Source organism: Podarcis vaucheri (assembly GCF_965113315.1).
Source record: "Podarcis vaucheri genome assembly, chromosome: 10".
NCBI classification, from domain to species: domain Eukaryota; kingdom Metazoa; phylum Chordata; class Lepidosauria; order Squamata; family Lacertidae; genus Podarcis; species Podarcis vaucheri.
In genome coordinates this window covers 3426923-3440162 of record NC_138748.1, presented here as the reverse complement: position 1 = coordinate 3440162, position 13240 = coordinate 3426923, and the positions used below count along the sequence as shown (strand labels likewise).

Genomic DNA, 13240 nt, shown 5'->3' with positions numbered 1-13240 from the left:
CCCAAACTATGCCCACCTTTCCCACACCTGACGGCAGGTAGAGATGTGGCTGGATCAGCTTCCCAACTGAGTTTTCTGACTGTGCACCTGATCCCTGCCAAAAGCAGAGCTGAACTCACTGCCCATAAGCTGAAGACTGGTGAGTTCAGAAGCCAGTAGGATCCCTGGGGGAACTGCTGGATCAGTGGCATGACTCAGTTTCCCGTGGTGGACTGCGCAAGAGACTTGGGTGGGTGTGCAGGACTGACAGGTTATCCTGCCCACCTGCCAAAATGAGCCCGTGGGGCTGGGGGCAGAATCAGATAATGATCTGGTCAAAAACCTTCCTTATTCCTCAGCTGTCTGGGGAGAGTGTTTGCAGAGGGGAAAGCAGTGGGTGGTAGAAAGTTCAGCACTCGCCCACAGACAGCCACTTTTGTGTTTGAAATCACCCAACCCTTTAGGCCACAATTGGTGCATTGAAAATGAAGGCCTGTTGCTATCATGACTCATTCTGCCCTGAAAGTGCTGACTTTGTCATCTGACCCTGGCTTTCGGTTTGTGGGGTCATGGGTAGACTTGCTGGGTATTTTGGGGGCTGTTGTGCTCCCCAGAATTTAATGGCTTGATCAACAGAACGAAGGTGCCAAAAGTGAATTGTTGGACTGTCTGCATTGAGCATGTACACTAGTGAAATGTAAGAGCCAAATTGCCTTCTGAACTTTAGTTCAACGAAGACCCACGTTTAAAGAGAAATGCCTGCAACTGCAACTGGCATTTGTATTGTGAAATTCATGGAATGGTTGATTTTGTGATGTGTTGTTCTCCCTCTTATAGGCCACTTTGAGATTAGTTTTTTCCTGTGGAAAGGCGCCATACAAAGAAAGTGAAGGGTGATGATGACTTACATCTCCAGCTGTGTCTCCCACCGTGAAATACAACAGTGGAAATCTGATCCATTTGAATAATGCCACTTTCAAGTTTAAACACAGTAAAATAAACTCATATGCTCCATTCAAAAATTTTGGCACTGTGTGTGCGCACTTCCATTTAAACTTGGGCGCTTTTGTGCATGGTTTTAAAAGATAATTTCTGAACTGGCTCGATAACAGTGGCTGGCTTTGCACATTGCAGCATACGGGGAAGACGTGCCAGGTGACCAGTGCTTCCTCCAAGCACGGTTTCTTCTGGTGGAGAGAGGTGGTTGTTCTCTCCTCTGCAAATGATGGTGGTGCTTCAGGTGCAAGCCCCCGCCCCGCCCCCACCCCCCATGCAGCAGAAGCACAGTGAGAGAAAACTCTAGGAATGTGGAGCCTGTCATTTCTCCCCCATGCAGGTGGGAATTAGGAAGAGAATTCACTTTTGAGCAGAATTTACCTGCTTGAACAGAGCAACGCCTTGCGCTGCATTTTGTTCAGTTCATTCAGCTGTGTGAGTGTGGCCGGGTAGACACATTCCTTGTATTTGCCAGTTTGAGAAGAGTGTTTTATTGGTGAAGCTGGCAGTCCTTCTTACTGACCTAGATTTTCCTGATGACAACATCCCAGATCAGCAAAATGCTGGGTAGAACAAAATGCTTAGTAATTAACACTACCGAAGAAAGTTTATTCCCTTTAGTACTTAAGGAGCACTAGAAAAAAAATACCCTATGATTTGGAAGCCACTATTGGGGGGAAACTCTTACGCTTGAGAAGCGAATTGGGCCAAAATTCTGCACAGGAGCATACCAGCAAGGAGCCCTTTTGTCTGGAAAAAATGCATGTGTTCACTGGCGGAGGAAGAGGGGGGCGGGGGAGCGCACCACCCCCGGCAGCGCGATCCCAGTGGGGTTCCATCGCGGCTGCCCTGCACTGGGCACCCCACCCCCACAGGCAGCGCGCCATGCTCCCACAACGTGCGCCACACCCCTGCGGGCTGTGCGTCCCGCCCCCAGAATGCGCTCCCGCCCCGCCCCCGCCTGCTCTCCGCCACTGCACGCGTGCTGCCTATCTGCCCACTCTCCTGGGTGCTGTCCTTACAGAAGCCCCCTTTTGGGGAGGAGGCATAGCTAGCTGTCCTGGTATTATTTGCAAATACAATTGCTACTCACTGGCTATGCTCTTTGGGGTGCCATTTTTCAAAAATCTCCCATAAAGAAAATTATTCTATGCTACATTCCATAGTGAAGTGCAATAAATATGGAAAGTCTGAAGTTACATGTATTGCAGCTTTCTTTTTTATTCTTTGTTTTTACTCATGTACACACATGCACAACTCTTTAGAGAGTTAATGCAGGTTGAGGGTGTGATCCCTGTGTTAACATGCATGCCTCCTCCAGGAAGGACCTGATTATCCCCAAGTGCACATGCAGGTTGGCAGGGGGTTGGACTCGATGGCCCTTGTGGTCTCTTCCGACTCTATGATTCTATGTTCTATAGCAGTCTGTGAAGAACTCTGTTGCTTAAGGTGTGTTCATATAATGTTCAGCTTTATGAGGAGAAGACCTGATATAATGCTTTATATCTCTCACTGTATCTGACAGTTTGCTCTCATAGTCTACTAGTTCTTTTCTCCGTTGGATGGTCTGTGTAGGCCAAGTCCAGTGTTATTTGTTTACTTTTTAAATATACAACCCATAGTAACCTTAATCAGGAGACTGGGAAAGGGCTGGGGTGATAAATGACCAAAATAATAATCAAAGCCTTCATGTCTTCAGGAGGCATAAATACACACCTACAAAAAAGGATGAACTTTGAGCTTTGTAAGAGTACAAAAATTGGAATTAAATAACTTAGCATTTGGGGGGTGTTGTTGTTGTTCCAAAAGGAGAATAAGGCAAAGCCAAAACATGAAATAGGAAAGTTGGGATATGAAAGGGACTGTCAATATCAATTCATGACTACAATAAGACATTGTTACTGAGACAGTATTAATTCTCTCCAGAACAATGCAGGGCTCTTGGCAGGGGTATTTCTGTGCTGGTGCTTCCAATAAGAAATGGAGTGGGAGTCCATGCTCTTCACAGTTCGACTTCTCTTACCTCTCTTAGCTTTGTTGTTGCCAATTTTTTGCATTAAGTTTAGCCTCAAAAGGTAAAGGGACCCCTGACCGTTAGGTCCAGCCGCAGACGACTCTGGGGTTGTGGCACTCATCTCGCTTTATTGGCCGAGGGAGCCGGCGTACAGCTTCCGGGTCGTGTGGCCAGCATGACTAAGTTGCATCTTGCAAAACCAGAGCAGCGCACGGAAACGCCGTTTACCTTCCCACCGGAACGGTACCTATTTATCAAAAGCACTTTGTGCTTTCGAACCGCTAGGTGGGCAGGAGCAGGGACCGAGCAACAGGAGCTCACTCGGTCGCAGGGATTTGAACCACCAACCTTCTGATCGGCAAGCCCAAGAGGCTCAGTGGTTTAGGCCACAGCGCCACCCATGTTTAAGTAAGTTTAGCCTTACTTAATCATTAACCCATTCTCAGAAGCCAGTCTTTCCAAGCTGAGCACTAAGAGAAAAAAGACTGATAATTTCCTATAACTCTATAATTGAAATCTTGAGTTGCTTCTCAGTCGTGAACGCCCTGTGGAAAACCCTCCCTTCAGATGTCAAGGAAATAAACAACCACCTGTCTTTTAGAAGACACCTGAAGTTTAGGGAGGTTTTAAAGGATTGATGTTTTTATTATGTTTTTAGATAATGTTGTAAGCTGCTCAGAGTGTCTGGGTAAACCCAGCCAGATGGGTGTGGTATAAATAATAAAATTATTATTATTATTATTATTATTATTATTATTATTATTATTATTATTACTCGCTCCATTGCCTTTTTTCAGAGGAACACGCTCCTGGTTTCTTCTTTTGATTTTTGCAGGTCAGCTACAAGATGTCAATTTGCTCCACCTTCTTAAGCAACAGGGATCTTGGACAATTCCTCCTCAAACTCACCTGCCTTATCTTTACCAAACAATAGCTTATTCTCTTAAATGTCATTCTCTGCAGTGGCTCAATGAGGGCTGTACTACATGCTAGTTCACCAGCCCCACTGCTTTGCTCCAGGGGTCCTGTTGCCTGCCAGCTCCAGCTGCCAGCAAGGAAGGACTTGGCTCAGGCCCCATCAGCACCAAACATGGAAAGCTTCCCCCACAGACTGCTGGGAAGTGTAGTTTGCGAAGGGTGCTGAGAAGTGTTAAGATACAGAGCTACGAATCCCAGAGATGCTTCCCAGGAAACATTGGGAACAACTCGTTGTAGCTGCTAAAGAGCCTCATGATGGAAGCACTGCCTTCTCTGCAGTGCCAGCTTCCATTCTGACATGTTTTAGCCTTCAGATGGGTCTTTCCTCCTCAGCAATAACTAGTGGGCGGTCTTTTCCCGTCACCACATCTTAGACATGCACTTCCTGTTGCTCTCCTCTGGAAGCATTTCAGTTGATGAATAGCAAACTTGTCCCGTCACCAAGGCGGCAGACAAGCAAAAAGAAGCTAATGAAGAACATTCACCTCACAGGATATTTCTATGCGTATCCTGTGCTGAGTAATTGCAGATGGGGGATAAGCCGTTATCTAGGCTGTTTGCTGTGGAGGATATCCTATTTGTTCCTCACTGCTGAGAGATAGTGGCTGCTTGTGGTCACTTTCTGTTGTTTGCTGACATCCTGAGGCAGTGAATCATGCCTGGCTTCTGGCAGGAGGGGACACACTATGCACTTTCCCTCCCCATCTGGGCTCCTCAGAGAATGTTCCGGATGGCCAGATTTTGGCTGAGAGGCTGACCCTGGCAGCCAGGCCGATGAACGCAGCATGAGTAACAGCTGTATTAGGATATTCATTGTTTATGGCATTAGGCGTGTGGGTTATAAGCAAGAAGAATAACTGCATCAAAGGGATTGCACATCTGGACCCTAGTGATGTCATCTGGCGGCTGCTGCTGGGGGGGGGTTTCCCCCTCCTCACTGCCCCCTGCTTGGGCATTCGTTCAATCTGCTAGTTTCCTCTAACAGTATTCCTCAGAGGAATGCTTGTTTCACCTGCTGCCTAAGCCTGTCCTCCTCCTTCCTCCATGCGTTTCCTTCCTCTCAGGATTGCTTCACGCCGACTTGTATTGGAAAAGAACTGCAGGCATCCCAATGTGCTAATAGCAGTATGGCTCTTATTCTGGCAAGCTTCTTTTATGTAGCTGTTTTTTCCTGGCTTCTGTCCTGTCTCTCATCCATCTAAGATAAGATTATTTTCTTCGCACAGCACTGGAATGGTTTATTCCGCTATATTGTTATAGATCAGTGGTTCCCAATTAGTTAATTACTGAGGACCCCCTATTTTTCAAAAGCCAAGCCATTAACCCCCTACTTTTGAAAATTTTGGTAGCTGTATGGTAGTAACTGTATGCTAGCTGTATGGTAGTATGGTGCAAAGCAATTTTTTGAACAAAATGTGGGGTAGCCCCTAATAAGCAAAAGATTTTAGGTGTACTAAAAAAGCAGACTAGGGCTGAGTGATATCTGGTTTTGAACATCATGATATATCAGCAGCTAAACGTTGTGATATTCTGATATATCACGATGTTTCAAATTGTAGATCAGGAGTGGGGATGAGGGCAGTGTTAGAAACTGAGATATGAAAGCTAAATGGCACCTTAAACCTGGGTTATGGATGCCACAATGGAGTGTCTAGGCATGCTTTTTTATAACAAGAATACAAAACTGAAAATGAATGAACTGCTGCTAAAATCTTATGTGCATTTTTCACCTGGTCTAGTTTTCATCTGAAGACTGCAGAAAACAAAGCCATACTTCCCCTGCCTGCTCCCCCAATATTCTTATGAGGGTCCCTTCTCCAATCTTCAGAGAGTGGCTGGAAGTGGGGAGGCAGAAAAAGGTCCTCCTTTCCTTCCACTCTGCAGTTTTAATCTGAAATTTTAGGCACAGTACTGCGCCCAGAGCTCAGAAACTGCTTTCTTTAATGAAATTCCCTGTCACAAAATGTGCCTAATATAATGGGAGTTTCAAATGCTGGATGAGGGAAGGAGCAGTCACAAAGATTGGATGGGTGGGGGGAGAGAGGAAGCAGAGTCATCTTCACCCCATGGATTGAGTGGGAGGGGATGGAAATGGGGCGGGGGGTGCATCAAGCCATTGTCAGCGGGGCAGCCAGCAAAGATGTACGTCAGGGTACCTTGAAGTAAGGGCGATCAGCTGGCCTCTTCTCCCACAGCGTGAGGGAAGGCAGCTCAGATCAACAGCATTATCAGCTGAGATCATTGTGCGATGTCAGCGGTGCCTTGAAATCAGCTGCCCTGCTCTCCCTTGCGCAAGGAGCAATATATTGCTGCCTGTTGCCAGGTCAAAATCATTCTCATGGTGTGATTTCAAAACCAGTTTTGACCAATATATTGAAGAATTGCACAGTGCTAAAACAGACAATAAAACTTGTGATATTACCATGAAAAAAGGACAAAAAATAGTTCAGAGGAGGCAAGGAATGGGGCTACGGACCCCCAGGGTGCGTTCTGTGGACCTCTAAATGGGAACCACTGATCTAGATAGTGATGGAAGTGGTTGTTGTTTTGGTGCCATTTGATATGATCAGCAGCATCAGGCAGTAAAACATCTCTTGGATTTTATCCTTCAGATTTCACATTTAACTATTCTAATTTAAAAACGGCAGACTGGCATAAGCGAGAGGCGTTACGGGATGGAATGCTTTCATACAGATATACTCCCAGGGGCCAGAAAACAGGTGTATCAAGAAGCAAGGTTCAACCTGATGTTGCTCTGTGGTGCTAGTTTTCTATATGCGGGGAGTATGGTTTTTAAAAAAGGGAATAAGCAAACACGCAATCTCTCACCTGCAACCTGAAGTGTAAAACTTTGCTCTGTACTTCAGTATCAAGCTGGAACATACTTTTGGACTGGAGGTTTGATGCGATAGTGGTATTCGTGTACGCATGCAAAAAGTTCCACTAACCAGGTTAGAGAATTGGGTTGATGTCAAATGGGAATTCCCACAAGGAATCTCCCTTTTCAGGAAGCTCTAAAAGGAAGTTCCTCTAAAAATTTAGTCATAATGAGGAAACAAGCACCTTTTGGATGTGGAAGATGAAGGACACAGAGGTCACACAAATTGTAATAGGAGAACTACAAGAGGATGGCACTTCTGGCTCGGTAGCTGACACAGGAAGACCCTGACGACTTGGAGGTGGAGGTCTCAACAGGGAGGCAGCCACATGCAAATGGCTTTTTCTTGCTGCAAGCTGGCCGATGGTTGCAACAGAACCTTGCTGTCAAAAGGCTTGATGAGAGTGGAATCATAGACCCCTGGAACTATAGAGGTGGAAGGGTCACCTAGTCCAGTCCCCCTGCAATGCAAGAATCTCAACTTAAGCCTCCATGACAGAGGGCCATCCAACAGTTTAGTTGCTTGCACAGTAATTTCTCGTTTCATGGCAGATGGATGCCACGTAATCAGCAGAGTTACTGGAGCCCGCATGCATTTCCGAGCGGCAGACGCAGTGGCTGCCACGACTGTGACCCAGACCGTGTCTGTGGATGAAGGTATCTGTGAGCAGCCAGATGGTGAGGAGGTTATGTGAGACACCATAGGGGAGCGCCCTGAAGGGGCACCGAGTCAGCAGCGAAACAGAGCCAGGAAATGTGCTAGTGTTCTGTTGAGAGATGCTCATGCCTGGGGTTGTCTCTCAGCTTCACAAACTTCTAGTGTAGATGGGAATGTTAAGAATGACATGATCTTAACAACTCAGGTTTGTTGGAATGTATTTAAATATCATATGTGCTTCAGATGTATAGCCTCCTCCTGTTAGTATAAGCTTAAGAATGTGTTGTGAACAAACAAAAGTCCTTTTTGAAAAAGTCCACAGGCACCAGCTTCATTGCTGCTCTACCATGTCAGCTGCCCTCATGCTATCATTGTTTATTGACAGGTTCCCAAGAGTCAGATAGCTCTCAGTCTGCCAAGAAAGACATGCTGGCTGCCTTGAAGTCCAGGCAAGAAGCTCTGGAGGAGACCCTTCGCCAGCGCCTGGAAGAGCTAAAGAAGCTCTGTCTCCGAGAAGCGGTAGGCCGTGTAGCTTTCTATAATCCTTGGAAACCCCTTTGTTGCTTCTGATGTGCAGCAAAGCATAGAGTGTGTGGAAGGGGTGGCATCTTACAAAGTCTCTGCTTTGCAAAGTGGAAGGCATTGTAATCCCTTAAACACTCAAAGTTTTCATGGTAGTCGGTAAAAGATCCAAATGTTTAGCAGAAATTCAGATACACCTTCCTTCGACATTTCAATTTTTACAAATGTGTTGTGAGTATTGCAAGTGGAAAACAAAATGAAATTTCATATCTCAATTTTGCAATTTCCAATGTGGGCAATTTGGCAAATGCAGGGCTTAGGCAAAATTTTATTTCAATAATTTGTCCCTAACATGGCCCAACTTGTTTCTCCTATAAATCACAGCTCCTTTCCAACAGTTCTATCCTGATTTGATAGTTTGGATTTAGTTACACATTACAGGACAGCATTCATCTTTTGTGATTTCCCACCCACTGCCAGTTTCCGTAACAGATTAACTATTCAGAGCATCTGGATAATTGCCATGCTCAAGTGTCCTGTGAACATTGCTGTTTCCCTTCACAAGTACATACGTTAAGTGTTACAGGCTTCAAATTTCTGTTCACATGGGTATCATAAGATGCCCTGAGAATTAACACTAAGGGGTATGATATTAGATTTCCACAAGTAGAGAGCCTTTAAGTTTAACATTATCTTGCAACCATGAAAGTAGAGAACCAATGTTTGGGACCATGATTATTTGAGAGTAAATAGATACAAGTGGGACCTACAAAAAACGTAGATGGTCCTGATCAAGATGACAGCATTTGAAATTTGGCAGGCCCTAGGCTCATTTGCCCCTGGCGACCAAGTGAAGACGCTAGAAGGTGCTTGACGTCTCCACCTGCCTGGAGATCATTGGATGTTGTCTGTTTTCACACACTAGAACCACATCCTGTAGAATTCCATCCATTATATTTTATCTGCACAGTCAGAATGAATTTCAGGAACCAAAAAGCCGTGTTGAAAAATACAACTTTCGAGCTGTCTGGCCCAAAAATGCCAACTAGGCATTCTGTTTTGGAGACTTGTAACCCTGGTTTAAGGAGCCATTTGGTGCCTAGCTTATATATCTGAGTTTCTAAGTCTGCTCCAGGAGTCAAGTCAGCAGACATGTGGAAAGCGGCTTGGCTTTAATTTTGTATTCCTATTTCCGATTCACTTCTTTAAAATATTATGTATTCAGGTAATCCAAATTTAGCTTCAAAATGGACTGAATTCTGTGACTTACATGAATTATGCAGATGTATGCAACTTGTATATCGCCTGTATTTTGCATTATTTGTTTTTGTTTTGGTAATCATGGGGAAGAGCAAGGAGCTATGCAAAAACTCCTTCCTAATCACTAGAAATCTTGTTCAACTATTTTCTGAGATTTCACCACTCATTCTGTATACGCTGTAAAGTACCTTGGCAGCCATGAGATCTAGAAACTTACCCTTTTCAGCTGGAAGCTGCTATTCTTTGGATGCTGACTGTGCATCCAGCACAGTGCTCTGGCCTTTTTCTGCACTTCTGTAAAATTTAGCATTCTAGTCATTTCTCAAAACTCTTACCTAACCCCGCAAAAGGTCAATTAACTGGAAAACACTTTTCAATGAAGAGCGTAAGGGAAAATAGCTGAGCTGCTGAAACTTATTTGATCGTTTCTTTTTCACATAAGAAGCAAAACTTGACTTTGGTAGTTTGCCTACGTGAGTAAGGTTTATGAGGTCAGGTTAGGCCCCACATGTCCGTGCCTAAAAGATTTTGCTCAAATCATCTGTATAAAGTTTAAGCCAATTCAATCATCACCCTCCAGTTTTATTCTAAATTTCTCTCTCCAGGCTCCCATGAATCACAGTTTGTTTATTTTCCTGTGGGAATTGCTGTCATATAATGAGACTGGTAGACTGAGAGAAGGAAATGAATAGAAACCCTTGGGGGTAGCCAAACTAAGTTTGCCCCTAACCATTTGCAACAGTGGCATCAAATTTCTGCAGGCTTTGGTTACTTATTACTTCATCTTAAATTACAGGAGCCAGGCTGCTAATGCGCTTTTTGTTTTATGGGGCAGGTTTAGTAGCCCAGTTTGCTGTCCTTTCTTTAAAAAACAGCAGACTTGTTGGCAGTCTTGCATACCTAAATTGTTTGGCTTCTTTTTTAAAAAAAATGGAGGCTGTCCAATTTGAGAGAGGGTTCAAGCTTTGAAGGTATTTGGTTGTTTGTTTGGTTGATTGGTTGATTGACCGTATGTGCACACAGACACAACTGGTGCTGATCTACGTTCATCTTTTGCTTTAGGAAATGTATCTTAACAGAGCAGTACATGTGAAAAGGATCTAGGAGTCTTGGTTGACCACAAACTTGACATGAGCCAACAGTGTGATGCGGCAGCTAAAAAAGCCAATGCAATTCTGGGCTGCATCAATAGGAGTATAGCATCTAGATCAAGGGAAGTAATAGTGCCACTGTATTCTGCTCTGGTCAGACCTCACCTGGAGTACTGTGTCCAGTTCTGGGCACCACAGTACAAGAAAGACACTGACAAACTGGAACGTGTCCAGAGGAGGGCAACCAAAATGGTCAAAGGCCTGGAAACGATGCCTTATGAGGCACGGCTAAGGGAGCTGGGCATGTTTAGCCTGGGGAAGAGGAGGTTAAGGGGTGATATGATAGCCATGTTCAAATATATAAAAGGATGTCACATAGAGGAGGGAGAAAGGTTGTTTTCTGCTGCTCCAGAGAAGCGGACACGGAGCAATGGATCCAAACTACAAGAAAGAAGATTCCCCCTAAACATTAGGAAGAACTTCCTGACAGTAAGAGCTGTTTGACAGTGGAATTTGCTGCCAAGGAGTGTGGTGGAGTCTCCTACTTTGGAGGTCTTTAAGCAGAGGCTTGACAACCATATGTCAGGAGTGCTCTGATGGTGTTTCCTGCTTGGCAGGGGGTTGGACTCGATGGCCCTTGTGGTCTCTTCCAGCTCTATGATTCTATGATTCTATGAACAGTGATTTTATGACAACTTAAGATTCATGGCTGATCTTTTTTAAAAACATATTCAAAATAGCAGTTACACTGAGATACTCTAATATTTCTCTCAATCTGATAGGTTATTATTTGGTTATAAGCAAGACACAAGAGCAAAGAAGTTTGTTTGAAACTCCCAAATCATTGTATTGATGTTTCTTCATAGACACAGCCATTTTATCAGTGCTGGGATTACTAGCCCTTTGGGTCCACGGCACAACTGCAAACTGGAAAAACGGTTCTGGGCATCACACTCGCTGCAACCTCTTCTGTTGGCTACAGTAGAAGGCTTCTTTTAAGCCAAATTTCAACAGGTGAAGAGGAAGCCTTTTGGAGGCGTGTGTGTTTGTGGGCATGACGTTGGTGACCCCTGTAGCACAGCTCTGTATGCTTGCATATATGAAACTATGCCAGAGATGTAGATATTGGTAATATCTCTTATTCCAAGCCCTGACATTCTAGATACTCCTTATTAGTAGAGCTGTTACCTAAACAAATAAGTTTGTGAATTTTAATTCAGAAATAAATGTGAATTTTAACTGATAAAATTTTCATTTGAATAACAATAGTTCTGAAGAAATTATTTGTTTTTAAAACATGAGCAGTCCCATTATTACCTTTAAAAAATAACACCATGCAACTGTTCTTTTTGCAAATGGGATTTCATATAAAATGTTCTGCATCACATTTGTAGAGTCCATATTGCTTTGGGGGCTGATGCCTTTTCCAGTTGGTGTGAATACTTCAGGCTGCTTTCCTAAAGAGCAAGACCGTGGGGAGAGGGAATGAGGGGAGCAGCAGAGCAAGAGAAGCCTGTAGCTGATCCTAACATCACAGTGATGACAGGGTGACACTTCCACCCAGTGCCAGGGCAGGGGGGGGGTGCTAGCCAGGTTTTTTGCCCCGGGTGAAGCCTCCAGAGGGCACCATTGAGGCTCCCTGCCTGTGTGTACGCAAATGCCCCTGAAGGGGTTGCCGGGTCTTTGACCCGGGTGAAATAAAGCCTAGTTTTGCCCCTGCTGTCACTTGACTTGGCAGCGCCAGGTATCACACTGCAGAGCCAGGAGGCACAAGGTGGAGCCGCTCTTCTGAGATTATGCCTTTTGCATTTGGTTTTGTAAGGACTTGTATTTTTTCGGGGTGGGGGGATTAAAAAAAAATCTGTGCTGATTTAATTGGAGGCCGGTTTTATTTGTATTTTATTTATTTAAACAATGTATATACTGTTTAACAGCATAGTCTCTAAGCAGTGCATATAGGGTTAAAAAGATACAATAAATATCTTTTAAATATGGTTAAAACTCACCATATTTAATCAAACATTTGAATTGATTGTGCATCAGCTTCTAGAGGCTGTGCTGGGCTGACATGTAAAGCTGCCCTTAGAAAGTGGACATAAACAATTCAAGGCCTCCCAGCAGCTCATTGTGTGCTTAAGTTAAGCATCAAAAGAACCAGGCTCTCCTTTCTCAGTGACCTGGAAAAAGGAGAAAAGCTCCGCTGAGAATCTGGGTCGGGGCAGCAAGCAGGAGGTGGCCTGGAGCTTCGCTTGCCTTCCACTTGCCTGGATAGTTTTTGCAGAAGGCTGGGGATTTTGGACTCTCGCAATGCTAGTGTTGCAGCTAGTGCACAACATTGTCCCTCCTTGGCACAGAGCCTTTTCCCTGCTCCAGGGCCAACATCTCTCTCTCTCTTTAGACAGCTACGTGCCTTTGCTCTTCACACTGCAAACAAGCAACAATGTTTGTGCTAAAGGTAATGCCAATTACCTTTTATAAAAAGTTGTTAAATGTGAAGGATCCGCCTTGTTATTTTAGACTAATCTGTCCTAATGACTCTTTCATTCCACCATGGAATAATTTGGTAGTGGATCAAAATTGCCAATAAATAAATAAAAATCATCACATGAAACTTGACAAAATGATATTCAGCAGGTAAATATGATGCAGCTATTGTTTTACGGTCACTACTTCTATTACTACAAAATGTTTGTTTAGAGCAAGGGTGAGGGGCCAGATTATTATCTCCCCCTACCCCCTGTGGGCCAAGTTTGGCAGGTGGGTAGATCCGCCCACCTGTCAATCACCTGATGTCACAATCATGTCACAGTCACCTGATGGAACCTGTTCAGGCTTGCAGAGTTTGAAATCGAATGGTGCAGGGA

General features: G+C 44.4%; 1 protein-coding gene across 8 annotated transcripts in view; it reads left to right on the top strand.

Moving 5' to 3' along the window:
• FRMD4A (FERM domain containing 4A) overlaps positions 1–13240 on the top strand; it is a 466163-nt gene that overhangs the window by 420599 nt on the left and 32324 nt on the right. For all 8 annotated transcript variants that reach the window (XM_082240074.1, XM_082240073.1, XM_082240077.1 and 5 more), the window contains one exon: positions 7889–8022. In XM_082240074.1, coding sequence (XP_082096200.1) covers positions 7889–8022 — 134 coding nt within the window. The remainder of the gene's footprint in view (positions 1–7888; positions 8023–13240) is intronic.